At 31.5% G+C, this 12,899-nt stretch overlaps 2 protein-coding genes across 3 annotated transcripts in view; one reads left to right on the top strand and one right to left on the bottom strand.

Moving 5' to 3' along the window:
- LOC143064556 (sec1 family domain-containing protein 2-like) overlaps positions 1-2,576 on the top strand; it is a 33,324-nt gene extending 30,748 nt beyond the window's left edge. For both annotated transcript variants that reach the window (XM_076237463.1, XM_076237462.1), the window contains exons 14-16: positions 586-738; positions 1,027-1,159; positions 2,458-2,576. In XM_076237463.1, coding sequence (XP_076093578.1) covers positions 586-738; positions 1,027-1,159; positions 2,458-2,541 — 370 coding nt within the window. In that variant the 3' untranslated portion in view covers positions 2,542-2,576. The remainder of the gene's footprint in view (positions 1-585; positions 739-1,026; positions 1,160-2,457) is intronic.
- Positions 2,577-3,806: 1,230 nt separating this feature from the next.
- LOC143064558 (target of rapamycin complex 2 subunit MAPKAP1-like) overlaps positions 3,807-12,899 on the bottom strand; it is a 16,651-nt gene continuing 7,558 nt past the window's right edge. Inside the window, exons 5-12 of the mRNA XM_076237466.1 lie at positions 11,122-11,276; positions 10,644-10,810; positions 9,807-9,983; positions 9,249-9,358; positions 8,491-8,598; positions 7,630-7,764; positions 5,885-6,013; positions 3,807-4,360 (exon numbers count right to left, since the gene is read on the bottom strand). Coding sequence (XP_076093581.1) covers positions 4,131-4,360; positions 5,885-6,013; positions 7,630-7,764; positions 8,491-8,598; positions 9,249-9,358; positions 9,807-9,983; positions 10,644-10,810; positions 11,122-11,276 — 1,211 coding nt within the window. The 3' untranslated portion in view covers positions 3,807-4,130. The remainder of the gene's footprint in view (positions 4,361-5,884; positions 6,014-7,629; positions 7,765-8,490; positions 8,599-9,248; positions 9,359-9,806; positions 9,984-10,643; positions 10,811-11,121; positions 11,277-12,899) is intronic.

The raw sequence follows: 12,899 nt of genomic DNA, 5'->3' as shown, positions 1-12,899 counted from the left end.
TACACTAAAGCCAACAAAGATTCCAGTCCAGAGGAGTGGTATACACAAATAATACAGGTTAATTAATTTTACCTGTAGTTTTCCTGTATATATAGATTTCATTATGACCTAAAGGTAAAAATGGAAGTCATCATTTTATTGTTTGGGATAAGGAGAACAATTTACATACACAAACTTTTTCTGTATCTGCAATAATAAAAAAGTTATATCAGTTTGAATGTAGATGTGCATTTTCAGTACAAACAACATAGAAAATGCAGCAGCAGCAGCCATATTATTCATTTTTTGTGTAGCGTTGAAAGGGTTAAAAGAATTGAACATGCTCAAAATTTTTCAACGGACACATAAAACGTACGCTTAACGGACATGCAACAGATATAGACGGACGTCTAAGGGATAAGACCCGACGTCTAACAGATATGAACGGATTGAAAAAAAGTTATTCGTGAGGCGTCCATTCAAGCTATCCGGTAAGGTGTGCTTTAATGAGCTACACGACTGTATAATGATGTTTGGCTTACTTCAATTGTTAAGCAATATCTATATTACTGTAAATAGCTGTGCATAATCTCATTATCATTGTAGTTCTGTGTGTGAGGAAAGTGCTTTAGGACCTTCACAGCTGATGCCAATACTAAAACAGCTGATCAATGTAATGTTTGATCCCAGCAAACCAGAACTTCCTGATGTGGAGCTGAAATCATCAGGATTTGGGGATCTTTTGAAGTCTGGCTTTGGGTGAGGTTTACATTACATTATACACTATTATTCTAAACATCCAAGTACTTCATTAAAATGACAAAATGAAATGAAAATAATCAGTTTTTATTGCAACACAAATATCAAAAGTGATTATGTTTTAAGGATTCTTTTAGATTTTGTACTTTTTCTTGTTTTATAGATACTTTTTACATCCTCATGTTTTCTTTATGTTGCTTGTGTTTGTTTGTATGTCTGTTTTTTGTCAATTGTGTAAAGCCATAAATGATAGACTGATTTTAATATTGTTTTTATTTCTTATGATAGGTTATTTAGGACAGTGAGTAAACCACGCCCTAGTGACCATCCATTACTGATTATATTTGTTGTTGGAGGTGTGACTTCTACAGAACTCAAACAAATAAAGGACTTATGTGCATCACTTAAACTTTCATCACAGGTAATACTTTAAATGCATCATCACTAGTAGAGTAGGAACTGCTTATTATTTCGGGAATATCGATCTGACACGTCTGAGTTAGACCTTTTTGGTGGGGTTCTTTGTTTGGTATATCTAAAGTTTAGTATGTAGCAGTGTGTTATTGTTGTTTGTTTATTTTTTGAAATCTTAATGCCCATAGTGGACTTATGATTTTCCATTGCCCACTTTCTCTTCTTTTTATGGCCCCACAACGAAGTTGTCAGTGCCATATACCCTTGTCCGAAATTCTGAAATTCCGTCATTCGGAAATTCCATCATTCCTTCATTCAGCAACAAACCATTATAAAGAGTTTTTTTGTAAAGGCCTTCAGATATTGGGCTGATTTTTGGTTTGTGAGTTAACCATGACGAGTTACAGATCAAGTTTAACTTTCGTTCAGCTCCGCTAATTTTGGCCGAAATTACGGGCTTTGGACTATGTTAAATTGTTGAAAATCGGTTATAAACTTTTTTTTCTAAACGCTTTCAGTCATTGGGATGATTTTTGGCATGTGAGTTAACCAAGATATGTTACAGATCAAGTTAAAGTTTTGTTACGCTTGGCTAATTTTTGCCGAAATTACGGGGTATGGACTTTGTTAAATTGTTGAAAATCACAGTTATACAGACTTTTTTTCTAAATGCTTTCAGATATTGGGCTGATTTTTGGTATGTGAGCTACTCATGATGAATTATAGATCAAGTGGAAGTTTCATTCCACTCCACTAATTTTTGCCGAAATTACGGGCTTTGGACTATGTTAAATTTTTGAAAATCACAGTTATACAGACTTTTTTTCTATACGCCATCAGATATTGAGCTGATTTTTTTATATGTGAGACCACCATCATGTTGGTGTCCAAATGTGTTATTGAAATTGCAGATTTTTCAACTTTTTGAGACAGGGCCATTCGTGTCGCTTTGACACATCTAGTCTTTTTATGCCTCTGCAGTAGCTGATGGCCCTTGTACATGTATGTCAGTACGTCCCAAAATAAGTTTCTTTTCTCTACCTTTAGATTGCCTCAACTTTATGTTATAAACTTATACACAAAACAGAATTAAGTTCAAATTTGGTTTGCTTCACTTTTGCTGTTCTTGAGTTGTGTCCCTTTATAACATTATATGCAAGTGGCAGCATTGTCTGTGTCCCATGGACACATTCTTCTTTTATTCAGTAGTGTGTCTTGTAAATATTTTCTATGATTTAAAATCAAGTAAGGATGTTGAAGTATTGTGCTAAATAATATATATACAAACTCCTTTTTTATTTTCAGGTAATTGTTGGAAGTACAAGACTAATTAAACCAGAAGACATTGTGACCTCAATATTATGTCAAGATAGAATCAACAGGGTCTGATTATTGTGCAATAAATGGATAATTTAACTGTATAATTGTTTTGTATGAATTAACCTATAATGAATAATGGATGAATGAGTATTTGGCATCCATAATCAAATACATGTACTACCAATATTATATGCACATCAGGACGAGAACATATTGATGTGTTGTGAATCCTGCTTTGTACTAGACTGACATGCTTATAAATTAGCCATACTAGTTCACAAGGTGGTGCTATTTTACCCTGTCCTGACATATTCTGAATATGAATCAAACCAATCTTAATTCTTTTTATTCTTAAATTCTGAGTTGTTAGCAGACCAATGCAGAGAAGCAGCAAGTCTAATTTTTCAAGTCCCTGATGAGGCTACTTTTGAAAGTAGGATATTTGCATTCAGAAAATGCCCAAGATATATTCAATAAATATCTACAAATATCGGCTGCGTAAAGGAAAATCTTTTATTTTGATATCAAAGAGAACAATCATTCTGTGAGTATTTACTGGCAATATATAATCCCCTAACACAGAAAAAAATACATTGTATTGGAAAATATTCTAACTTGATCTCTAACTTTTCATGGTGAAAACTGTATCACAAATATGAAGTCAGCATCTTCAAGCATGGCCAAAAAAAAATGGACAACTGATTATTTAAGTGAACTTTTTAAGTGCAAGGACCATATTTCTGTACAAAGTCATATGACAAGAACAAAATTCAAACTTGAACTGTAAGTTGTCATGATAAAACTATATACCAATTATCTAATCAATATCTTGAAGAATGATAAAAAAAAAAGAATGGAACAATGATTATTTTACTGAACTTTCTAAGTCAAAGGACCATAACTCTGCAAAAAATCATCAGAATGGAACAAAATTTGAAATTATTTTGTAACTTGTCATAAGACAATAAACAAAATATCAAATTAACAAACATCTTCAAGCATGAAGACAAAAGTGTGGAAAACTGATTTGCCAGACGGATGGAGTGCAAACCTAAAGTCCCCTTCGAATTTGGTAGAGGACTAAAAACTGTCAATAATTCGGATTTGGTACAGACACACTTCAAAAGTAAGTGGTAGATTGAACCATGTTTTACAGAGCACCAAATCACATTATCAATTTACTTTGGGTTGAATTACTACTTATATTTAAAAATCCTTGTAACATGCCAGAAGAGAAGATGTTTTTTTACACACACTCACAAAGCTTGGTAATCTGCTAATATATACCTTGGAGACATGAAGTAAACTTCTCTAGCTGAAACTCATGAATTAAATTTTACACAATTATCTATATTTTATTTCATAATATACAACAATAATTTGAAACCATTAAAAAAACTGTATATTGTTCAACAATAATTATTTTTCTGTTTGTATGTTAATTTAAAAGACCTTGTCTGTTCTTCAGACTTAATAAATACTCAATATTTTATCAATTACACACACCTTTGTCTTTCATGGTAACACAGTATTGGTAATCTTGATAAAATGACTGTATATCTAGCAGCTCAATGTTAGATTTATATAGAGGTATATTACCATGATTCTTTACATCTTTTATGAAATTATGACTGATAGTACAAAAATAGTTCTGTCTTTCAGTTATCAGTGTACTTAGACAGTCTAAAGGAATCTCGTAATGAATCTCTCTTTCTTAAATGCTTTGCTGCTCTAGTAGCCACAAAGTCTTTCCTCACAGGACTAAGTCTTAATTCCAGAATGTTATTAATTTTTGACACAATTTCATTACCCACTTCTGAATCTGACTCGAAATCACTGTGTTTATAATCATGGCTTGTGAAGTAAGTTATCCTGAACACAGATTTACCTGAAAGAATATTATATATGATGTTAGCAAATAAAGACAACAGTAGTATATGGCTGTTCAATAGTCATAAAGTGAAAACAAATCCAGGTAACAAACTAAAACCCAGGGAAACAAATCCAGGTAACAAACTAAAACCAAGGGAAACAAATCCAGGTAACAAACTAAAACCAAGGGAAGCAAATCCAGGTAACAAACTAAAACCAAGGGAAACAAATGCAGGTAACAAACTAAAACCAAGGGAAACAAATCAACTATAAGAGGAAAACAAAATAACAACAGAAACACGGAATTTCAACAAAAAAAAATTACAACATACACAGATATTGACTATTTGATAAGAACTGCCATATTCCTGACTTGGTACAGGACATTATAGAAAAAATTTGTAAGGGTTACGCGGAACCCAGTGTCTCGCCTACTTTTGCTGTAAATCGCAGGCTCATAAAAATGAGGAAAAAAATCAATAAAATCATTCCTCTTGATACTATTTTTTTATTGTAAGAAGCTTCTGTCCAAGTTTGGTAAACATCCAGGATAGTTTATGAATCTTATAAATGTTAAAACAAATTTAACTGCACACTGGATGTAATGTTAACTGGAAGAAAAACTAAGTCCATTTATAAGTAAAATACAGATACATGTACATTTTAACAAAATTCCCTTCTACATGTGTTATGCATGTATCTAAAAACACACATGTCACAGGTGTTTTACATGCATTATACACATGTTTCTTGCCACGCATGTGAATCATGCATAGTACACATGCTATATATAGATACTAGCTTTTGATCATAAACTTGCTTCAGTCCAAGTTTCGTACAAATCCAAAATGGTATAAAAAAGTTATTAAAATTTTAAAAACTTTAACAATAGAGTGAATGTAATGTTAAACCAAGTCCATTTATAAGTAAAATACTGAAAAATGGAATTTTATTTTTGCAAAATTTACTTTTGAATATTATCTTATGATCATAAACAAGCTTCTATCCAAGTTTAATAGAAATCTAGTATATTTAAAGAAAGTTATCCAAATTTCAAAAACTTTAACCACAGGGTGAATATTTGTGGCCGCTGCCACCACCGAAGACGACGTCTACACGGACGGAATGTAGGATCGCTATGTGTCGCTTTTTCGACTAAAGTGGAAGGCTTGACAAAAATGGTAGATTGAACCTGGTTTCACTTTTGACTACAGAACAATATATATTTTAAACATTTTCAAAAATTAAGTTTATCAAACTAGTTTTCAAAGGTTAAAATGTATAGTCTATAGTTAAATCAAAACTTTGAGTGTGCTTTTACTAAGAGATTGTTGTTATTTTCAAATCAGACATAAACTTGGTGTGTTTGAAAAGTAAACATTAATGTTATTCCCGTTTCTAAAATGATCGAACTTTACATTAGAATTTTACAATGTTCTTTGGCAGTTATTCTGTACTTTTTATGCTTTATTTTCTGTATTAGATGTGGATTTCACAGTTAAGTTATATATAATATATTTCCACAATATTGACAGACTACCTGTTGATTTCTCTTCCAAGATTTCACAAGATGCAATATTATCAGCATCATAAGTCATGGCCCTTTGTTTGAAAAATTTAGTCCCTTTTGAACCAACTGGGTCTACCTCTACCTTCTCTCCACTAACACCTGAAAAATGTCATGATATACATTAAAATTCAGAAATTATTGCATACAAGTTGTCCAGATATTATAATAATTAATCTCGCTTTTTTGTCCATTCATCCAAAATCCTATAGTAATAAATGCACATAATAATTTGTGAATGAACAGTATCGTGTTTCTACTTGACATAATGAATATAAATATTGTAAAAATAATATAAGTTATAGTCGTGTGATATGATTATCTATTTGAATTGAGAAACTGGGTCAAACAAGTTTTTTGTGTCTTTACAATTCTTTTAGTTGACAACTTCCTAGAAAAACAACAGAAAGCATAAACAACAAGAATGTGTCCATAGTACACGGATGTCCCACTCTCACTACCAATTTACATGTTCAGTGGACCGTGAAATTGAGGTCAATACTTTAATTTGGCATTACAATTAAAAAGAATAAATCATAGGGAATATGTGTACTAAATTTCAAGTTGATTGGACTTCAACTTCATCGAAAACTACCTTGACCAAAAGCTTTAACCTGAGCTTCGCACTATCTTTTTCTTTGTTCTGTGGACTTTAAAACTGGGGTCAAAACTTAAATTTGACATTAAAATAAGAAAGATCATATCATGGTGAACATGTGTACTAGGTTTCAAATTGGTTGGACTTCAACTTCATCAAAAACTTCCTTGACCAAAAACTTTAACCTGAAGCAGAACAAACAGACTCACAGACAAACGGAGGCACAGACCAGAAAACATAATGCCTCTCTACTATCGTAGGTGGGGCATAAAAAGTCAAATGAAATGGTGGAGGGGTGTAAATATAGTAAACAAATAGTTATTGTTAAAATTTCCAAACAATTTTTTCAATTTTTTTTTTTTTAAAACAAGGAAAATCAAGAAATTTTGGTTTGTTGCCATGATAAGTTGTTCAATGTGTTATTTGTTTTTATTTTCTTGACTTGTACCTTAGACTAGTTTGGACAACTTTAAAAATATGAATGATAATTTTTGAATTTGATGTTATATTATGGGCAATGAAGGCCCTTAATAGTGCCCCAATGTAATTAAAAACCGATCTCTCATCGCTCCCGTTTTCTGATATGTCGCGTGGGAGATCTTATGAAACACGCTTTGAGGTCACATGTGATTGACCTTGTAGGTGTGTCTTTTTCGACCAATGAAAATGAGTCTTCGATGATCTTGAAAGTTAATCGTGAGGTAAAGGGATGTAACTCATTTTATTTACGAAGAAATCGTCAGTCCAAATAATTCATAAACTTTTTTGATTGGCTAATTAATAGGTCCTCGTCAAATCATTTGCATAACATTATAAATTTATAACTTCTAGTTAACTCACACGTGACCTCAAATCGGGTTTCGTTAGATCTCCCACGCAACATATCAGAAAACGAGAGCGACGAGAGATCGATTTTTAATTAGATTGATATTGCCCCTACTCCTTTTTGAAACCATCCGTTTTTTAAGGATTTCAATGAGGATTATTCCAAAATGATTCGGTGGGTCAAAAATTGTTGATTGCACATTAAAAAAAAGCCACCAAAATACATAGTGCTTAGATTTTAAGAAAACAAGATATTTATCAAGAACACATCCTGAATAGATTCCTAATAATTTACCCAGCTGAACATCTGTATTAGCTCTAAGGCGATGGACCATGCTGACAATATAACTTTTGTACTGATGACTTGTAAGAGAATCTGCCATTGTAGATACCTCATCCTCTGACCCTTCATTATGATGTCTTCTAGTACCTATAATAGAAACAAAAGAAGTTAGTACAGCAGTATATTTTTCCTGCATATCTAAAGAAAATCTTTTGTGTATAAAATAACTGGTCAATAATTATAGATTATAGTTGATCCTCTCAACGAGAACGAAAACGAGAAAGGCAATGGAGTTAAGATGACCAATGATAATCTGTTTATCGCTATTTTACCTATGACGACGTTGTCAATTTCATGTCAATTTCGTTAGCAATGCCACGTGTCTGCTTAGTTTCTAGCGATAACGTTTCCATCTCAAGTCATGTAGCATGATATGAAAATTATCACAAAAAAAGATCAAACGAAAAATGCACAAAATAGCGATAATATAAATTACATAAGAGCATCAAACCCACAAAGACCTACACAGATTGTTGTAAAGAAAAATTTAGCCTGACACCATGCAAATTCAGTTTTGGCTAATTTAACATTTCAATAAAAGTATAAATTTTCATCCAAGCCTGCTTCTCTGAAATTGTCCCATGGATGGTAATCACTTCAAATCAATAGGACCTATAGTTTTCCCGAAGGCTTGATCTAATGGGCACTAGAACAGAAAGAGAAAAAATAAATTGATAAAGTTTGTCTAAAAGAGAGCAAATTTTCGAAATTTTTTAGTTCTTATAGTTGATGCTTATCATAAACATTATTTTGTAATTCAGAAATTATTTGAAAAGTGTCTTTGATATATTATAATAATATAAAACGACTTACTATTTTCCCTGACTAGACTGAACTCCATTGTATCCATACTGGCTAAGGTAGCATCTAAATCAATTGACACCCCAGGTTCTTCCTGTTTTTCTAAATTGTAATTTAAGCCTGAAATGATAATAAATATTTTCTGTTATTGTCTTACAGGTTTATGAATCATGATTTTTTTTTATATAATTTCAATATTGATATTTTGTGTTGCATTGTGATAGTATGATTACCAGGAGTGTATCAGCTGGTGGATTGGATCCCTACCAAGGTTAAACTATAGACTTCAAACAAAAAATTGCTGCTTCTCCTCTTAGCATGAATAAGAGACTTGTGTGATAAGTTTCAGAGTCGTGAGCTTGTGTATGGTGACTCGACATCATGCAGACTGTTACTTTGTGAACAAGCATTTCAAAATTTTGGCTCTGAGTATAGGTCTAGTACAAAGCATCATATCAAACTAACATGTTTTAAATTGTCCTGAATATGCAAGTAAAACTTACTATCCAACCATCAAAATTAAAAAAATTAATTCAGTTAAACTGTAAAATTTAAATTGTTTTGGAATCTGTACATTTTAACTTGTGGTGAGCTTAAAAGATTTTTAATTAATTGATTGTTGGTTGTTTAAAATCCAGTGGTAAAAGATTTCTACTCACCCATTAGACAATATTATAGATTTTTCTATTCCAGAAGCATTATTTTACTAGTTTCAATATATATGCTTTACCATTTTTATCATCATTGTTTATTTATAAATACATTTTTACCTGGTCTTGGCCTAATCTTTCGTCTCTTTAAAATTCTCTGTAGTATATCTCGCATTGGGATATTCATACTTTCCATCTGAAATTTGTTAAATCCTCTGTTTGGTACATATCTGGAAAAGAATTGTATACCATGGAAATATCTTTGATAGATCATCTAATTATAAACCAAGAAGTTACAACAAATATTAGTACTTTTAATCTTTCCGTATTAGTATGGTTTCCATGCACCTCACATCTCAAATAAAGTTTCAATCTACTTAATGGGGGAAATTTACAAATATCTCTGTATTGGTGATTATTCCGTATATCATTTAACCTTGTTAATATATATATTAAGTATTAAGTAAATCAATTTATTTTCTCAACTATATTGCATTCAAATTCAAAATAATCTTAATGAAACATATTTATGTTATTATGTGAAATCTTCAATTTTGTTTGTAGTCCACATTTATTATAGACATTGCAAGGACCTGTGAAGGATTATGTAAGGTACACAAGGATAAGACAACACAAGAACACAATTTTTTAGCATTGACATTTTTTTTCTAAACTTACATTGTGACCACAAAGGAAGATTTTGGTGATTTTGCAGTTGGTAAGTCTTTTTCAACAAGAGCTAGTTTAGAAAATCCAAATTTAGAGACTGGTTCTTTAGGATCCAGACTGGGAAAATCCATGTCAACTTCACCATCATCCTCTGCTATATGTAGACAGTATCTTTCTATATTGTCACTAGAAATATAATATAAATACATCTTTTAACTAGTTTTATTTTCTCAGTTACTGCATAGCTTTAAAATTCTTTTGTAAAATATGAAAGCTTGAATTGCTCAACAAAAAATATTTTTTCTTCAAAATAAATCAATGCTTTTCAATGTCAGTATAATAAATTAGTTTTCTTTTCTGTCAGATAATCTCACTCAAGTATAGAGCTTTTCATTAATGAAGTACAAGCACTTTACTAATGGGTTTGTTTATTGTGTATGCTGGTCAGAATCGATTTGGTTAGTTGCAGCAATACACTTGATTCCAAATATTATCTTTCCTTCAAAGTATTTTGTTTTAGACAACAATATAATAACATTATATCATTTGTTTGTTTCTTGTATATAAAATCACTGTCAGTATGTTGAGCAATTAACTTGACAAATGATATAGATCAGCAGATTTTTTTCTGGTAAAGGAAATGAAGTGAACCAAAAATATTGGCCAATGAATTTTGGCACATACTTTTTATTTGTGTATGTCAAAGTTCTATTTTATTTCAGCTCTATGTTTTCTTTTGAATGTTTTGTTTCTGTAGAAAATAAAAATAATTTCAAGTCAATGTTCTAATCATCTGCTTAGGATGTTACATACATTTATGTATTCTTTGACCTGGATAGAACTTACTGAAGCATGGGTTCTCTCCCTTCATTAGTATACTGCCAACACACCAGTCCAATCAATTCCTGAATTTTTGCTGTTGCTATAACAACAACTGATATTGGATAACTTCTGTCGGCAGGCAAAGCCATTGTTAAGAATATATCCATCTTTTTTGTTGCCCCAACACTTGCCTAAAAAAAATTGTTGTCAGAACAAAATGTACTGAAAAATACATTAAATACAGATAGGTCCAATAAATTATAAATAATATTAAATACAAAAAATCTTAATACAGTCTTTAAATTTTTTAATTAAAATAACTTGTTAGTTTCAGTCTTTATGTTTTACATATTTTTGGTTTTTTTATTGACTGCAGTGCATTTATAATTTGTGAGAAAAAAAATTGCTAATCAATATAGAAAAAAAAATTATCAGTATTCTGAAGGGGCATTTAAAAGAAATAAACTTCAAATTCTACTTCTAGATTTTGTCATCTAAATACCTTTCCATCAAATTTGGCATATTCCAGGAAAGGATTTGATCCTGTAATAGCAGCATTTTCTAACAACCATGATAAGGAAGACATTTTTGGTTTCTTTTTCTCTTCATTTTCTTGTGGTAATTGCTTCTTATCAAATAAATGTCCTTTCTCTTCCACTAAAAATGAAATGAACAAAGTTATCAGACATTTATTACAAGGTTACGCATATGCTAGGTAGTGTCTGTTGTACAAAAATATAAATGAATTCAAGCCAGTACTGACACATAAAGTATCAAGGTCTTACTACAGATATCACATTAACTTTAACATTATCAATGACCCTTGAAAATAAGGTCAAGGTCAGATGAACCCTGTCCATCATGAACTGCAAGATCAACATGCATATAAACCTTAAAATCATTCCATACACCAAATAAAGTTGACCTATATTGATAACATTTTCTGAGAAACAGACCTAACACCTGTAACTTAACACTAATCAATGAACAATGAAGTGAAATTCAGATGACCTCTGCCAAACGGACATGTACACTAAACAACCATTTTATACAGCAATATAGTGGTATTTCTACTTATAGTGTCTGAAACAGAGACCTAACCAACAAAATTATACATTAACCAATTAATCATCAAATGTAGTCAAAGTAAGATTAACAGTATCTGATAAATGCACTTTACCACAAAAACTAAACATTTATCCCTGATCCATGAAGGGGTTCTTTCAGGTGAACCATGTCTGACGGACATGTAAACCTTGCAATGATTCTATAAAAATATCATATTCTTACTCATAATGAATCACACTAAAAGAAGTGGCTGTACTATGAAAATATGATCAAGATCAACAGAGATATGCCAGACAGAAACTTAAGAAACTAATCTCAACTATATACAATTTAGAATTATCAAGGTCTTCTTCCATCTGAAGTATGAAGCTTTATCCAGTTTATGCTCCCACCTAATAAGCGTCCTTAGGCCTTAACAATGTTTGTTATAGGGGGAGGGTTAAGATCTAAAAAAAAAATATGTTTATACCTGCCACATTTTTACGCCTGTCCCAAGTCAGGAGCCTCTGGCCTTTGTTAGTCTTGTATTATTGTTAATTTTAGTTTCTTGTGTACAATTTGCAGTTTAGTATGGCGTTCATTATCACTGAACTAGTATGTATATTTGTTTAGGTGTCAACTGAAGGACACTTCCGGGTGCAGGAATTTCTTGCTGCATTGAAGACCTGTTGGTGACCTTCTACTGTTGTCTGTTCTATGGTCGGGTTGTTGTTTCTTTGACACATTCCCCATTTCCATTCTCAATTCTATTGTTTGTCAAAGCTGAAATGACCAAGAGTACCCACTGAAAGTAACTTGTGAATAGAACAACAAAATCTTTCTCATATAGTTATTACAATAAAGTTTCTTCATGTACTGTGAAAGTACTTTAATTCATGGGTATCAATTTTCGTGGTTTAAGCAATATTTACATGTTCATGGGTTTTTAAATTCATGGATTTCAGTTTTCTAAAAAACAAATTGAAAAATTACAGCCTTTAGAAACGAGGTTACAAATAGTCTGGATTGAAGAAAATTGCAAAGTAAACATTTACCCATGTAAACTGTAGCAAATTAACCCAAGATAAAGTGATCAACAGATTAAGGACCATCAAAGGTGCTAATTAGGCCATAAACATGTCACCTAAAGAAATCAGTATTATAAACAAATGCTATAAACGTATCTTGAATTGTCAAATAATTCTTATCAAAATCAAGCCAAGCAAGTAATTA

This window comes from Mytilus galloprovincialis, chromosome 2 (genome assembly GCF_965363235.1).
Source record: "Mytilus galloprovincialis chromosome 2, xbMytGall1.hap1.1, whole genome shotgun sequence".
Classification (NCBI taxonomy): domain Eukaryota; kingdom Metazoa; phylum Mollusca; class Bivalvia; order Mytilida; family Mytilidae; genus Mytilus; species Mytilus galloprovincialis.
This window is presented reverse-complemented; position numbering and strand designations above follow the sequence as displayed.